The 17,358-nt window shown below is 43.5% G+C and overlaps 1 protein-coding gene across 4 annotated transcripts in view; it reads left to right on the top strand.

The window, feature by feature from the left end:
- Window positions 1-17,358, top strand: part of LOC307181710 (protein FAM169B-like) — an 84,675-nt gene that overhangs the window by 37,228 nt on the left and 30,089 nt on the right. For all 4 annotated transcript variants that reach the window (XM_079912444.1, XM_079912443.1, XM_079912442.1 and 1 more), the window contains 2 exons: window positions 6,030-6,115; window positions 11,020-11,197. In XM_079912444.1, the coding sequence (XP_079768570.1) occupies window positions 6,030-6,115; window positions 11,020-11,197 (264 nt within the window). The remainder of the gene's footprint in view (window positions 1-6,029; window positions 6,116-11,019; window positions 11,198-17,358) is intronic.

Here is a 17,358-nt window from a genome sequence, read left to right as displayed (position 1 = left end):
AAGCCACCCAGACTGTGGTATTTTGTCACAGCAGCATGAATGGATGAAGACGTAGCCCTTGAGCAGGTGCCTGATGCTGCTTCCATCTTGGGCGCTGGTCATGGTCTGTGTGGTCCTGGCCTGGTGGCCTGTCTCACTCCTGCTGGGCAGTGTCTTCTGCCCTAGATCCCTGGTGCCAAGTACAGTGCCTGAACTTGTCAGTGTTTGCTGTGTAAATGGCAGCCCTCCTCCCCGTCTTGACGTGCAAAACGAGGTCCACTCTGTTCAGGTCTTTCTGTGCCGGCCTCTCCTTTCTCATCGCTGTCTTGGCTTGTCGCCTCCTTGTCTCTCCTCTCATCTTTGTCTTCCCTATTCTGTCGGCCTTCATGGAGTCTGGACTCAGCTCTGTCCCCTTGTCTCTTTGTCCATTCTTCACCTGGAGTATAGAGGTTAGAGCGGGGGCTCTGGAGTCAGTGAGAGCCAGTTCTCATCCAGTCCCAACACTGCTGTTTACAGGCACTTGATCTTGAGTTCTTAACCCTTCTGAGCCTCACCTGAAAAAAAGTCAGCCAGACGCTTGGTGGATGCTTGGACATGTGGTTCTGGTGAATATTATTACTTTAAAACAGTAATCAGGTCATGTCCCTCTCCTCTGAAGCATGGCGGCCACTGGTGGTCTGCAGGATACGGCCCCCAACCCCTCCCTGGCCAGAGGTGCTTTGCGTCCCAGGCACTGTCTCCTCCTCCAAGCTGTAAGTGTCTTAAGCCAGAGTCTAAATTTAATTCCTCCAGTGGATTTATTATGTGCTCTGTACATAATAGCTGCTCAACATGTGGGTTGGATGAGCGCCATGTGCTTCAGAATTGTGACCTCTGCAGGGTCCTGAGCCACTTTGCTGCCTCCTGCATCCTTGGTGCTGGGCAGATGAGGAGGGACAGCAAGCACGGCCACATGAGCCCAGTGCTCCCCGCTGGGTGTTGATCTCTACAGTGCTCCTCCTTGCTGAGCTGGACGGTGGCCTCAGAGTCCTTGTCAGGACAGCTCCCCACTGCCACAGCCCACCCATCCAAGGTGACAGGTGACAATCAGCTCTCCCTGACCTGTACTGTGGAAAAATCACACTAACTTTTAAAAAATGTTTGTTGTATTGATTGATTTAAAAATATTTAAATAAAAAAGGAATTAGCTCCATTAAGAAATCTTAGGCAAGATGAAAGGTTTAAAAATCTTGTTGGGGGCTTCCCTGGTGGCGCAGTCGTTGAGAATCTGCCTGCTAATGCAGGGGACTCGGATTCGAGCCCTGGTCTGGGAAGATCCCACATGCCGCGGAGCAACTGGGCCCGTGAGCCACAACTACTGAGCCTGCGCGTCTGGAGCCTGTGCTCTGCAGCGAGAGGCCGCGATAGTGAGAGGCCCGCGCACCACGATGAAGAGTGGCCCCCACTTGCCACAACTAGAGAAAGCCCTCGCACAGAAACGAAGACCCAACACAGCCAAAAATAAATAAATAAATAAATAAATAAATAAGTAAATAAAAAGCCAAGCATTTGAAGCCCTTTAAAAAAAAAAATAAAGCCTTGAAGTTGAGTAGTGTCAGTCCTTCAAGTTTGTTCTCCTTCAGTGTTGTCTTTGGCCTCTCTATGTAAATTTTAGAATCATTTTGGTGAAATCCACAAAATAACTTCTTGGGATTTTGATTGGAATTGCATTGAACCTATAGGTCAAGTTGGGAAGAACTGACATCTTGATAATATCGAGGTTTCCTATTCGAGAACATAGAATATCTCTTTAATTTTTATTTGATTTTGTTAATCAGAGTTTTGTAATTTTCCTTGTATAGCTCTTACACATATTTTTGTTAGATTGCATAAATCTAAGTATTTCATTTTGTATAAGCCTAAGTATCTCATTTTTGAGGGGTGCTAATGTAAATGGTATTGTTTTTAATTTCAAATTCTACTTGTTCATTGCTGGCATACAGGGAAGTGGTGGGCTTTTGCATATTAGCTGTGTATCCTGCAACCTTGCTATAATCGATGTTTGCAGCTCTGCCTCTCCCTTGTTTAAGCCTTGCCCAGCTACCCCCAATGTTTAGGCTGCCCTGGTGTGGCCTTGGACTTTTAGGGCTCTGTGCCTCTGCTCATGGGTTACTCTGCCCTCTCATGTCATCTCTGCCTGTTTTGAAGCCTTACACAGTGATCCAGAGCCTGAGCTGGCAAATTCCCCAGGGATGCTTTCCCAAACCCCTCAGCAGAACTGACCCCCTCCTCTGGGTCCTCTGGACTCTGTGGCTCCCAGCTCGATTCTAGCACCTATCATGTCCTGCCCTATATCACATCAGCTTGTCTAGCTCTCTCTTCTCTGCAGGCTACCAACTCCCAGGGGCAAGGATGGAGACTTACTCATCAGCCTCTGGAGACCTGGGACAGGGCCGTTTGTGCATTCGGGAACTCAGCCCCAGGTAGTTGAATTCAGTTCATCCTGCTGAGCCTTGATGAAACCAGGCCACTGGGAGTCAGCCTTAGGGACCTCACTGTCTTAACATGTTTGGAAGACCTTGGGGTGTTATAGAATGAAATCCATTACTGGCATCTTCTTTGTGGTTACATGTCACTCAAGGGGAGAGGGGAATTAAATCAGTGAAGCAAGGCTGGCCTGTGACCCACAATGCCCCATCGACTGCTGTCACCACTGCTCAGCCTTTTGCAGGGGTCCAGTCTCCCAGGTCCTAGATGGTGGAGAGCCAGAGGGTACTGATCAGGATTGTATTTTTCTTTTAAAAGTATGGATGTGTGGTTTCCAGTTTCATTTTATTTTATTTTATTTTTTTATTTATTTAGGCTGTCTTAGTTTCAGCACATGGGATCTTCATTGCGGCACGTGGGATCTTTCATTGTGGAGCACGCGCTTCTCTCTAGTTGTGGTGTGTGGGATTTTCTTTCTCTCGTTGTGGCACGTGGGCTCCAAGGTGAATGGGCTCTGTAGTTTGCGGCACGCAGGCTCTCTAGTTGAGGCATGCGAGCACCGTAGTTGTGGTGCGTGGGCTTAGTTGCCTTGCTGCATGTGGGAATCTTAGTTCTCCGACCATGGATCGAACCTGCGTCCCCTGCATTGGAAGGCGGATTCTTTACCACTGGACCACCGGGGAAGGCCCCAGTTTCCACTTTCTAACTCTTGGAACCTGCTGGCTCCAGGGTCTCAAAAGCGATGCCCCAAGGCTGGCTCTGCAATGCCTGCCAGTCCCCCAGGTCCATCTTTTGTCCTTGCTGAGCTGGAAACAGCCTCTCTCCGAGGACTCTGGCCCCTTTCCTCTTGACTAGGTAGCAGGCTTTTCTGATCAAAAGCTGATATTCTTTGGAAGGCTGACTCTTTTTCAAGAGTTGTTTGAGGACAATTCATTTTAAATCTATTACATTTGATCAGACTTCACCTTCATTGTTATGTACACTTAACAGCTTACTATTAGTTTTGAAAAAAATTCAGTCTATTTTGTGACAACTTGTGTGGCTAATTAATGCTCTGCAGTGCACTGTGTAACTTGCAAGGCACCACACAAACACCAAATCATAACACATTTCCTGTTTGAAACTATCTTAGTAAATTGAACATCTGTATTACAGTAATACACTGTATTAGTCAATTGAACATCTTTTATTGATTCACCTTGTTAAGCAGGGAAATAATCCTTATGGTTTTATAAGCCTCTTGCAAGTTCTAGTAGATGCCATTTGGAACATGAATTTAGTTGAATAAGTGAAGGCAGATGTCAGGCATTTAATTGGCACTTCTCTCTCAGTCGGCTGTATCAATTTTGGAACTATTGTTGGAGAAGATAAAATTCGCCAATGGTATGAAACTGACAGTGGATTAGATGCTGTTGGTCTTCGGAGAGGAGGGAGGGACTGTGCAGAGTTAGTGCTTGACAATAGCTAATGTCATCACCTGGTCTTCATAGGGTTTTCTACGAAAGTTCCTCAAAGAGCAGAGAGGAATAGGGAAGAAGGTGGTGGCAGCTTAACTTGATTGCCCCACAAAATTTGTTTTAAAGTCTTGAGCCTTATAGTAAATGTTCAAGGGACTTTTGTTTTCTACTCTGTGTTATTTTCCTTCAACTCTTCAGCCAAAAAGATTTGACTGGGAAGATGTATCTTTTTATCTGTGGCTTTTGGACCCCTTGGGCTCAGATACCTGGCTTGAGAAACAGGCATAAAAATGGCAATTAAAGGGGTATAAAAAGATAGTGGAGGAGAACTAAACTATGGTACCTTCAGACAATGGAATGTTTTAGCACCAGATACGGTGCTGAGAAGAATTTTGAGCTATCAAGCCATGAAAAGACATAGAGTAACCTTCAATGCATTTCACTAGGGGAAAGAAACTAATCTGATGACTCCAATTATATGACATTCTGGAAAAGGCAAAACTATGGAGACAGAAAAAAGATCAGTGGTTGCCAGGGGTAAGGGGTGGTGAGGAGGGATGAACAGGCAGAGCACAGAGTTTTTAGGGCAATGAAAATACTCTGTATGATATCATAGTGATGGATACATGTGAAGATACATTTGTTCAAACGCATAGAGTGAACCCTAATGTAAACTAGAACTTCGGGCGATATGATGTATCAGTGTAGGTCCATCAGTTGTAACAAATGTACCACTCTGGTGGGGGGTGATGATAGTGGGGGATGTGTGTGTGGGGGAGGGGGACTATGGGAAATCTCTGTACCTTCCTTTCAATTTTGCCATGAACCTAAAACTTCTCTTGAAAACAATCTTAAAAAAAAAAAAGATACCAGAAAATAACCAAAGTGACTTTAGTGTTTTAAAATGTAATTTTTAAGCAAGGAAAGGAGAGACAAGAGGCAGAGGCCATGATTGCATTTGCATTTGGAGTGGCCCCTCAGGAGGGATAGATTGGCAGGGCAGACTGGGGGGACAGGGGACCAGGTGGAGTGCTCTCAGTTACCTGGAGAGATGGACCAGTAGCATTCAGGGTTGGGGAGGGAGTGGATCCTGTCCTGGGGCAGCAGGTGGAATGATGGGATCTGGCAACTGCAGCATGAGCAGGGGAGAACTGACGCATTCATCAGCAGGTGCTGAGGGCATCCTACCTGCCTGGCCCTGCGTTGGGTGTTTCACACCTGATCCTCATTGGAATTTGTTAGCCACCTTGGGTGATCAGTTTGGGCAGCTCTGATGAGGAATCTGGGGCTTAGTGAGGTTGAGAGTGTTCCAGGATCACCTCTACTAAGCAGCAGGACCCATGTCTAAACTCAGGGTGGGTGGAATCAACAGGCCTCAGTGACTGTCTAGACAAGGGCGGGGCATGAGTGGGGTAGGAGAGATGTCTCTACCCTTCCTCTCTTGCAGGTCCCAGCCCCAGAGTCTTCTTATCCAAAGCCCCCCCACAACCCCTGCATGATTATTCCTCATCAACAGCTGACCCACCTCTGGCCTCTTGGAAAGAGCACTGAACTTGGAGTCCAGTGGCTGAGGGTTCGACCCGACCTCAGCCCTCCTAGCTGTTTGCCTTCCCCTCTCAGAATGTTAGCGTCCTCAGAAAAAGGCAGATGACAATTTCATCATGAGAATGAAAGAAAAGCACGTGAAAGAAGCCAGCGTCAAACCCAGCACCGAGGGTGATAAGAAGATGGTGTGTTCCATGCCCTTAGATAATGTTGGGTTTGACTAAATTTGCGGAGCTCCAAGTTGTGTCACATAGTTGGACTTTGAAAAAAAATATAATTCTCACCCATTGAATTTGTCAATATTGGTGTGTAGCCTCTTGCGCCCAGTAGCATTGGGGTCCATCCTGTGTTGGGGTCAACAACAGGCCATCTCTGCAGACACCTGTGAAGTCCTTTGAGGTGACAGTGGTCACTCTGTCCTGGTCAGTGCTCTCAGACAACTCAGCTCTAGAAACATCGCCTGTTTTTGCCGCACATAACTTTCCTTTGCACCTTCACAGTGGCTGCATGTTGCTAAAACTGCCCCTTTGGTGGCCAGTTGGCCATGTGTATATCATTGTTTTCTCTTGGCTTCCTCTTTAGTTGTGGCTGTTTACATGAAGGAGTCCTGGTGGACCACTGAAGATGTACTAAGAACCTCTGATCCTGCAAGAGAAGGTCTGATGAAGGTGAGGTATTGCAAATTTAAGTGGACATTGCAAAACAGGTTTTAAAGGTCAGTGTACTTATTATCATGTTAATAATTTAAGCAGTCTACCCCTGTGGATTCATTTTCTAGGACTGCTGTAACAAAGTGCCAACAAACTGGGTGGTTTAAACAACAGAAGTATATCATTTCCCAGTCCCAGAGGCTAGAAGTCCAAAATCAAGGTGTTGGCAGGGTTGGTTTCTTCCGAGAGCTGTGAGGGAGAATCTGTTCCAGGCCTCTCTCATAACTTATGGTGGCCTCAGCTTTCCTTGGCTTATCAATGGCATTCTCCCTGTGTCTTCCCATCCTTTTCCCTCTTTGTCTGTCTATCTTTGTCCAAATTCCCCTTTTCCATGTGGACAGCAGTCATGTTGGATTAGGGCCCACCCGAATGACCTCATCTTGACGTGATCATCTGCAAAGATTCTATTTCCAAATAAATCACATTCATAGGTACTGGGGGTTAGGACTTTAACATCTTTTTGGAGGACACAGTTCAATCTGTAACACCCTGCCAGCAAGGAAAATAGTAGTAAATGGCTATATGCAACAGATACCTGGCTATTGGTAAATCTCTCTTACCTTCCTGAGTGGCCTCTCACATCTTAATTTTGAAACTTTAATCCACATCATCTCTCTAGAGTGTAGGGAGGTTCTCTTTATTGCATTCCAGTAGTGTTTATTGGTACTTACTATGAGGTAGATATTACGTTAGATGCTAGCCTGTGTATTACCCAGACTTTTCACAGGGATTATCTGACTTCAGAATCTTTAAGGTATTTGTTTTGCAGACAAAGAAATTGAAGCTGAGCCACACAGCTTGTAAGTGATTTAACTGGACACAAATGCTAGTCTCTCTGACAGCAGGCCTGGTGGTCTTTGAAGCACTGTGGCTTTATAGAGACCTAGGATGGCAAGGGTGAGGGTTCCTTGTGGCTAAGGATGTTCAATATCTTTTCATGTCCTTATTGGCCATTCGTGTGTCCTTTTGGGGAAAATACCCATTAAAATCCTTGGCCCACTTTTTAAAAAATTTATTTATTTTATTTATTTTTGGCTGTGTTGGATCTTTGTTGCTGCACGCGGGCTTTCTCTAGTTGCAGCGAGTTTACTCTTTGTTGCAGTGTGCGGGCTTCTCATTGCAGGGCACGGGCTCTAGGCACGTGGGCTTCAGTAGTTGTGGCATATGGGCTCTAGAGCTCAGGCTCAGTGGTTGTGGCACACAGGCTTAGTTGCACCATGGCATGTGGGATCTTCCCGGACCGGGGCTTGAACCCGTGTCCCCTGCATTGGCAGGTGGATTCTTAACCACTGTGCCACCAGGGAAGCCCCCTTGGCCCACTTTGTAATTGGATTGACTTTTTCCTGTTGAGTTGTAAGAGTTTTTCTATATTCTAGATGCAAGTTCTTATTGCATATATGATTAACAAATATTTCTCCCCAGTCTATGGGTTGTCTTTTTCAAGTCTGTTTTTCCCCCAGCTTTGTTGAGATATAATTGACATATAACACTGTGTAAGTTTAAGGTGCACAATGCGTTGATTTGATACACTGCAAAATGATTACCACCAGTGTTAGTTAACACCTGCATCACATCACATAATTGCCATTTCTTTTTTGTGGTGAGAACATTTAAGACCTCCTCTCTTAGCAACTTTCAAGTATGTAATATAGTATCATTAGCTACAATCACTATGCTGTATATTAGATCCCCAGAACTTGTTCATCTTATAACTGGAAGTTTGAACCTTCTGACCATCTTTCCCTCTCCCCCACCGCCAGCTCCTGACAACAACCACTCTAGTCTCTGTTGCTATGAGTTTGGCTCTTTCATGTTACATGTATGAGATCATGCAGTGTTTGTCTTTCCCCTTATTTCACTCAGTATAATACCCTCAACTTCCATCCATGTTGTCACAAATTGCAGGATGTTTTCAGATCTGGTTTTAATTGACTTGATAGACATTATTATTATTATTTATTTTATTTTATTTTACGCTGCGTTGGGTCTTCGTTGCTGCGTGTGGGCTTTCTCTAGCTGCGGCAAGCAGGGGCTACTTTTCATTGCGGTGCGAGGGCTTCTCATTGTGGTGGCTTCTCCTGTTGCGGAGCATGGGCTCTAGGCACGCAGGCTGCAGTAGTTGTAGCACGTGGTCTCAGTAGTTGTGGCTCGCAGGCTCTAGAGCACAGCCTCAGTAGTTGTGGCGCATAGGCTTAGTTGCTCCATGGCATGTGGGATCTTCCCAGACCAGGGCTCGAACCTGTGTCCCCTGCATTGGCAGGCGGATTCTTAACCACTGCACCACGAGGGAAGCCCAATAGATATTATTTTGAAAAGGGTTTTCTTCCAGTAAGTTAACGATGGCTGGAGATTCAGCAAATGGGTGCTGCCTGGCATACACACACACACATCTGCCTGTGTGTGTCATTGTCTGTGCATGAAGCAGGTGGTATGAGCGGTTGGGTGTTCTGAATCCCGGGAAGAGTTTGATTTGCTTTTTAAATATATATATATATATTTTTCAGAACAAGAGTGGTCACTTCCCTTGTGTATCAATTCTTCTAAATTCAGATGAGGAAAACCCTCACATTTTCTGAAAATGTGGCTTATGTTGTGAACAGAGAGATTCCACTTAATGAAGCAGGTTGTAAAGATCTGTCTGCCCCAGCTGTATGTAGGGATAGTTTCCCTCTCCATTTACAGAACTTGGTGTCTTGACCTTTTTTTCTTTTAATTACATTCTGTTTCTTAGCCAGCTCTTCTTTACAAATTACCAAACCAAACCAAACAAAACACCAACTTTCTTAGTGTTCTTTCTGTGAACATAATTAGTGGTCCTAATTGAGGGATTAGAACTGGTTCTTAGTTTTGTGTTTTGAGAAACATTTCTAAGTCAGAATCACATGTCACACATTTTTTTCCCCCTGTAATGAAATTGGACAAATTAAGTGCATTTTCTTTTTCTCCTTTTTTCTCCTGCCAGTTTTTGATTGGATATTTCCCTTCTGCCAGATGCAATCTGTTTTTCTCTTCTGGCTTTCCTCTGAACTTTTTGGTTTTATAAGTTGAAAAATATAGCCTCCCACATTACACCCCTTGGGTTTTGTGATGAACTAGTTATTCTTAAAGTCTGAACTTGATTTGGCTGCTACTGTCTGAGATACAAAATTGAGGTGGCTTCTCAGAGTTAAGCTGGTGTGGCTTTTGCAAATCTTTTTCTCATCTAAGATTTGGCTCCAGATGAAGGTGAAACATTTTGCATTCTGGGCCAGTTAATAAGTTTATTGGCACTAAACACTTTGTGCCATTTGCTAGAGGGCTGCAAGCTAACTTATTTTTATTATTGGAGCATTTGAAAAACATACAAATGTCTGAGAGACCACTTAGGCAGTCTTCTCCCTTGATTACTGGAGGAAACTGAAACTGAAAGGCGTTGTGAGTTGCTGAAGATCTCCCAGCAAATCTAGGCCAAGAAGCTGTGACCACAATGATGATGGTGATGATAATAAACATTTAAGGGTCCAGTATTAAATACAAAACCAAACATTTTATATTTATATCAAACTTCCCTTTCCCAAAGCTCTAATGGATGAAAGTGCAGAAGGGAGCCACTGGCTGGGCTGTAGCAGGTACCCTGGCCTGGGACTCAGAAGTCCTGGTCTGGTGCTGTAAACCTGCCTGCCTTTGACAGAGCCCTTGTCCAGCTGTCTTAAGGCCTCTTCAGAATAAGGCAGGGAAATCAGTACACGTAATTGCTTAGCCTCTTTGAGCTTCAATTTCCTCACCTATAAACTAGGACCTCTCTGGTGGGTGGTGAGAATCGAATGGTAGCAGGTGGGGGGCAATCTCAGCCCAGGTAATACTCTTGCTGATTTCACGGTGCTGCATAGGAAGGGGCGACAAACACCCACACCCTTAGGCTGTCACACAGCAATGTTGTTGAAATAAAAGCTAATAAAACAATACCATCCCTTTGTCGCTAGCTGATTGGTTTCATCTCAAGTGCCACATTTTAGCGGTTGCTTGTAGTTGTCCGGGAGACTGCATTTAGGAGGATCCTGAGACCATATCCAGGCTCAGCCACATAGAGTGGGGATTGATTAGTTATGTCTGCTGTGGGTGTAGGAGTGGGAGGCCTTCATTTATGCCACACCTGTGCCATCCGTGGGCTATACAAATGCAGAGAATATGAACAGGCAGGAGCAGGAAATCATTTTGACTTGTTAATGGTCAAGCTCTTTTGTGGGCCTGACCTTGACCACAATACAGTTTCCTCAATTGTCATGACATTGCAATGGGTGAGAGACAGTTCCATTTTGTAGCCTTAGGATGGGCTAGGCCTTGAGTCCCAGTAACTCTCTGGGGTTGGGACTCTAGTATGTGCTCAAAATCAGTCACAAGCCATTGAAAATCAGTTGCTCTTGGTGTAGCAACTGGACACCAATAATTATCCCCAATTATTTACCCTCCTTCTGAGGGTCAGAATTCTGGGGCTGTTGTTAAAAATGGCAGACTGGGTTTATCTCTGGACACATCCAGGGTTTCTGCTGAAATTGCTTGCCTCTATGTAACCTCCTGTTTCACTGGCATGTGACTGATTGTTCTCTGTCTCTTCACATTCCATGTCTGTGGTCCTGGAGACCCAGGAGGCCCCTCTGGCCATGTTCCTCGCTCCTGGAGGCCAGTGCATGTGAAAGGTCAGGGGTGGGAAAACCTCCGTGAGAAACTATGATCCGCATTTTGGATCTTGAGCATGAGAAGAACTGTATGGTGGGGGAGCCCACCTGGCCCCGGGGTGTGGGTTGATTCCAAGCATAGAATTTATTGTGTCTGATTTTCCCCTCTTGTCTCACTTAGATGTTCTTTTTGTTTTTCCTTCAAAGGTTCAGTCATTTGGGGAAAGGATTGTGCTTTTTATTCTAAACGTCGTTATTTTTGGAAGACTGGAGAGGAATTTGGATGATGATGACATGTTTTTTTTACCTCACTCTGTGAAGGAGGAGGCTAAAATTCTGTGGAGAGACGGAGCAGCTGTTGGATTTTACACAACCAAAAGGAAAGGTAAGGGCCACGTGGCCGTGTGGGGTCACTGCCACTTCAGGCTCCGGGGGGGAGGCTTCTGGGTGTCTGCCTGCCTTGGAGGACTCCTTGAGCCCAAGTGTTACTTGGAGAGAATCTTCTGGCACGAGAAGTATCACTAATTCAGCTGTCATGTAAATAAGCCGAAGGTATGGATTTCATTTTCACCACATTTCTCGTTTTACTGGCAGAGTGAATATTCATCATGGTCCTTGGATTCCCAGGCAGTGCCATGGCCCCCGTAAAATACTTGTTGCTGTTAATGGTTGTAAAATGACTTTGCAAGCTCAATGCTTTTCATTTCTTTTCTTTAATGTTACCAATTAGCTGTCAGGAAAAATGCCATTGGTAATAGCTGACATGTGGTGCAAATGCACACTGGATGCCAAGATTTATAGACATTACCTCAGAAGAGAGGGAGGTCGGCGCGATAACGAGGTTAGGGTAAAATCCTGGGGCTTATTTTTAGGGGCTGTGATGAGCAGGGAGTGTGGAACTTGTACTATTTTGTCTAAGAGATCAGTCTCTTCTTTAATGATGCTTTCTTTAATAGTTTCTTTGATTTTGAAAGGCTGTCAACATCTCTGACCCAGCTGGTCCAAGCCCCATCATTTAATTCTTACAAAGTTCTGAATTTTAGCAAAAATAAAATTTCCAGGTACACCACCATAGATATGCTGTTGTCTGAGTTGAGTGTTTTTCTCTGGGGATAAAAAGGCTATGATTATGGTTTTGAGCTGTGTTCACATTGTGTATGTGTTCCACCTGTCCAGGGTGGAGTAAATCTGCGTTTCAATTTTTTCCCTTGATGTGGTGTGAGATGACCAGTTTCCCACGCAAGCAAGTCATGTAATTACTTATTTGTCAAGGTCAGTCACAGAGGCTGAAGCACCTGTGTCTTTCAGCTCCTTGGGTCATGAAAGCCCTTTGTCCTTTGTTTTGATGTACTGTTTCACTTTTTGGGGTGGCTGTATTCTTTAGTCATTATTTAGATAGACCAAGGATCTGGAGAATACTTGAAATGGAAGTATTTTTTTAATTCCTCTTTCTTAGGAGACCCATTTGTTGTCATTTTCTACCAAATGGCTTGTCTTAAATCTGTAGCTAAATCATTTGTGCTGTAGATGTCCTACTAATAGAAACAAAAACTGTTAACAGATTCCAACCTGATGTATGAGAACCGCAGCTAAGGGGCAGAAGGAGCTTGACCTTGGTCTTGCCCACTGCTGCTGTTGCTCCTGGTTGCAGTGATACCCCAGACTTTGTTCTGTGAGAATTAAGCAGAGGCTGGGTGTGGCTGCCTCATTCTTCCCAAGGCAGACCCACCTTGGAGTGGAAGGAGGATATTATGGTGTTGAATTGAGGCAGATCAGTCTAGGTGCTTGGATTTCTGCCTCCTCTTCATTTCTGACGAATTCCACGAATTTGATGGAAAGTTCTCTGAAGCTGCTTACTAGGTATTGTTGTTTTCATCCATGCACTGATTTTTTTAAGTGGCAATTGACTTAGTTACTCAACAACTGAGTTAGTTTAAAAAGTATCAAATGAGGGACTTCCCTGGTGGTACAATGGTTAAGAATCCGCCTGCCAACGAAGGGACATGGGTTCAATCCCTGGTCTGGGAAGATCCCACATGCCGTGGAGGAACTAAGCCTGTGCGCCACAACTACTGAGCCTGCGTGCCACAACTTCTGAAGCCCTCATGCCTAGAGCCCATGCTCCGCAACAAAGCCACTGCAATGAGGAGCCCTTGTACCACAACGAAGAGTAGCCCCTTGCTCGCGCAACTAGAGAAAGCCTGCACGCAGCAATGAGGATCCAACACAGCCAAAAATACATAAATAAATAAATAAATAAATTTATATATTAAAAAGTATCAAATGAGTAGAAAGTTAAGTAAATAAAATATATTTTTCAGGTATACATTGCCAATTAAAAACATTTTTTACTGCCTATTTCTGGATTAGCTTATTTTTGGAGAGACAGAATAAAAGCATTTCCATGGAATAATTATATAGACCTTGCCACCAGCAATGTTTGAGAGTTCCAATCACTCTACATCCTTGCTGGTACTTGGTGTTGTATTTTTAATTTTAGTCATTCTGCAAGATGGGAAGCGGTATCTAATTTTGGTTTTAATTTGCATTTTACTAATGATATTGATCATGTTTTCATGTGCTTTTGTTATGGTCATATATCTTTTTTGGTAAGTGTCTGCTCAAATATTTTTGCCTACTTTTATTGCGTTATTTGTTTTCTTATTATTGAGCTTTGAGCATTCTTTATGTGTTTTAGATATTGGTTCTTAATCAGATATATTTTGAAAACATTTTCATTTTGGTTTAATAATTTTTTCAAAGAGCAGAAGTGTTAAATTTTAGTGGTCTAATTTATCATTTACCAATTTTCATTATAATTCAGTTCAAAATATTTTCCAATTTACTTTGTGATTTCTGTGGTTCCTTTAAAAGTGAGTTTTAAATTTCCAGATATTTGTGAGCTGTTCCAGATGTTTTATTTTTCGTTGATTTCTAATTTAATTCTGTTGTAATAAGATAATATAGTCTCTAACTATATTATCTTACTAAATTTTAATATTTTGAAAACTGTTGAGAGTTGTTTTACGGCCGTGTATATTATTTTGGTAGACACTCCATATGGACTTGAAAGAGTGTGTGTATTCTGTAGGTATTAGGTTTCCTGTTTGGTTAGGAAATGTTGGCTAGGGTAAAGTGACTGATGGTGTCATTCAGATCTTCTATATTCTTAACTAATATTTTTGTCTGAGTCTATGAATTTATGAGGGAAGTATGTTAAAATCTTTATGATTGTGGATTCATCTCTGCTTTTAGTTGTCAGTTTTTACTTTGTGTATTTTGGAGCTTTGTTATTAGTCACATCTAATTTATAATTGCTATATTTGCCTGATGTATTGACCATTTTGTTATTATGAAGTGTCCTTCCACTTGTCCCTAGTAATATCTCTTGTTAAGAAGTCTATTTTGTCTGTTTTTAATACAGCCACTTCATCTTCTTATGCTCACTGTTTGCACAGAATATATTCTTTCTAGCTTTTTACTTTTAGTCTATGTCTTTATATTTAAAGCATGTGTATTGTTGACAGCTTACAACTGGGTCTTGGATTTTAAATCTAGTTTTAATAATCTCTGCCTTTTGATTGGATTAGTCTATTTACATTTAATTTTTTAAGATTTATTTATTTTTGGTAGTGTTGGGTCTATGTTGCTCCTCGTGGGCTTCTCTAGTTGTGGCGAGCGGGGGCTACTCTTCATTGCAGTGCGCGGGCTTCTCATTGCGGTGGCTTCTCTTGTTGTGGAGTACGGGCTCTAGGCATGCGGCTTCAGTAGTTGTGACACGTGGGCTCAGTAGTTGTGGCTCATGGGCTCTAGAGTGCAGGCTCAGTAGTTGTGGTGTGTGGGCTTAGTCGCTCCACAGCATGTGGGATCTTCCCAGACCAGGGATCGAACCCATGTCCCCTGCATTGGCAGGTGGATTCTTAATGACTGCGCCACCAGGGAAGTCCCCTACATTTAATTATTGATATGATTGTACTTAGATCTTCTCTGCTGCAATTTGTTTTGTGTCTTCTGTTCTTCCTTTCCTGTCTCCTTTTGTTTTAATCAGATTTTTTTTTTTTTTTTTTTTTTGCGGTACGCGGGCCTCGCACTGTTGTGGCCTCCACTGTTGCAGAGCACAGGCTTTGGACGCGCAGGCTCAGCGGCCATGGCTCACGGGCCCAGCCACTCCCGGACAGGGGCACGAACCCGCGTCCCATGCATCTGCAGGTGGACTCTCAACCACTGCGCCACCAGGGAAGCCCTTAATCAGATATTTTTTACTATTCCATTTTAATTTCTCTCTTGGCTTTCTAGCTTTATATTTTTGTACTTTTTAAAGTTGTTGCTCTAGAGATTACACATGCATCTTAAACTTAAATTAACTTAGAGTGAATATTGAATTACTTAAGTTAAAATATAGAAACTTTGCAATAGTGTATTTTTATGTACCCATCATTTTATTTACATAACTGCTATTGTTATATGTTAGATCTGTTTGTTATAAATCTGTTGCTACTGACTTATAAGTTTTAATTTAAGTAGTTATATCTTTTAAAGATGTTAAGAAAAAATACATAGTTTAAAAATATTTACCCACATATTTACCATTACAATTTTTTTGTATAGGTCCCAGTTGCCCTTTAGGCTAAAGTACTTCCTTTAGCATTTCTTGTAGTGGAGTTGCTGGCAGTAAATTCTCTCAGGTTTTGTTTACTGAAAATGCCTTTATTTCGCCTTCATATCTGAAGGGTTGTTTAGCTGGATGTAGAATAATTAGTGTTAGCTTTTTTTGTGTGTGTGGCACACGGGCCTCTCACTGCTGTGGCCTCTCCCTGCTGTGGCCTCTCCCGTTGTGGAGCACAGGCCCTGGACGCGCAGGCCCAGCGGCCATGGCCCACGGGCCCAGCCGCTCTGTGGCATGTGGGATCCCCCCGGACCGGGGCACGAACCCTTGTCCCCTGCATCGGCAGGCAGACTCCCAACCACTGCGCCACCAGGGAAGCCCTTAGTGTTAGCTTTTTTCCCTCAGAATTTTGAATATGTTGTTCCAGTATCCTCTGGCTTTCATAGTCTTGGGTGAGAAGTCAGCAGTTAATCTATTGTTGTTCGTCTTACATGACATGGCATTTTTCTCTGAATGCTTTTAAGACTTTCTCTTTAGCTTCTTTTGCAGTTTAACTGATTTGTCTAGGAGTGATTTTATTTTTGTTTATCTTTTTGGGAGTTTGTTGAGCTTTCTGAATCTTTAAAGTTTTCTACCAAATTCAGGAAGTTCTTGGCCATTATTGCTTCAAATTTTTGTGCTATTTTCTCTTTTCTTTTTCTGGGATTCCAGTTATATGTACCTTGGGGTGCTTCACATTGTCTTGCAGCTCTCTGAAATTTTGTTCATTTTTCTTCAAACATTTTTCTCTTTTTTGGCTGGATAATTTCTCTTGAACCATATTCCCAACTTTAGCTGCCATCTCCAAACTCTTGTTGAACCTATTTAAAATTTTCAGTTACTGTACTTTTGAGCTGTATAATTTCTGTTATGTATAGTTTCTGTTTCTTTGTTGAGGTTCTCTATTTATTTATTGAGCATATATTTCCCTTTAATTTGAAAAATTAATTCTTTGAACATATTTGTAAAGCTATTTTAAGTTGTTTGTCTACCAAATCCAACATCTGGGCCTATTTAAAATCAGTTATATTAGAGTGACATCAGCAACATGACAGAGTGAAAAGCTCCCTTTCAGTCAACAGCCAGTAAAGCATCCACAGCTCAACAAAGGTGCCTCTGCTGAACCCACTGGGATGCCAGAGATTTCCACATATCTGCACATTTAAAGGTGGGTGGACTGGAACACATAGGGGAGGCAGAACTGAGGGAACAGCAGCCCAGCTCTCTGGCCATGGAAGCTGAGCCCATAGCCCCAGAGAACACATAACAGCAGGGGAGGCAGTGAGCACAACTCTGGCCTCGCAGCCGCAGTGGTGCCTACAGCCACAGGTAACTGGGCAGCAGCAGCAGTGGGGCCTGAGACCCCATTCCTCCAGCCACTGACGTGCTCTCAACTCAGGCCCCCTACTCCTCCACGCACAGTGATGGAGTCTGTGAACCTTACAACACTGGGCATAGCACAGGTGCCTGGGCAACCCCTGCTCCGCCCACCCTCATCCTCCCCCTGTGGCAGCAGAGTCTACAACTCAGGGGATCCTGGATGCCAGGGAAGAGCCCATCATTCCAGTGACATTAGCAGCAGGAAGGCATCATTGACCCCTGGAGACACAAGAAGCAATAATGAGGACACAGGCCACACCTCTGACAGAGGTGGTGGAAGGTAGAATGTGCCAACTCTCAAACATAACTGGAGGCAGCTCAGGTAAGGAAAACCATAAACTTGTGCTATAGCGCCACCTACTGGAAAACAGAAGAAAGACCTCTAATTTCTAACCTGTTGAGTCATTAGAATCAAGCAGAAAGATATTTGCTACTTCAAATGCATGGGCAGAGAACAACTCATCATGTGCCATGAAGAGCCAAAGTAACGCTATGCCACAAAAAGAAAATGACAGTTCTCC

The sequence above is a fragment of the Stenella coeruleoalba genome (genome assembly GCF_951394435.1).
Source record: "Stenella coeruleoalba genome assembly, chromosome: 2".
Taxonomy (NCBI): Eukaryota; Metazoa; Chordata; class Mammalia; order Artiodactyla; family Delphinidae; genus Stenella; species Stenella coeruleoalba.
The sequence above is the reverse complement of the archived record's forward strand: the minus strand, read 5'-3'. Positions and strand labels throughout refer to the sequence as shown.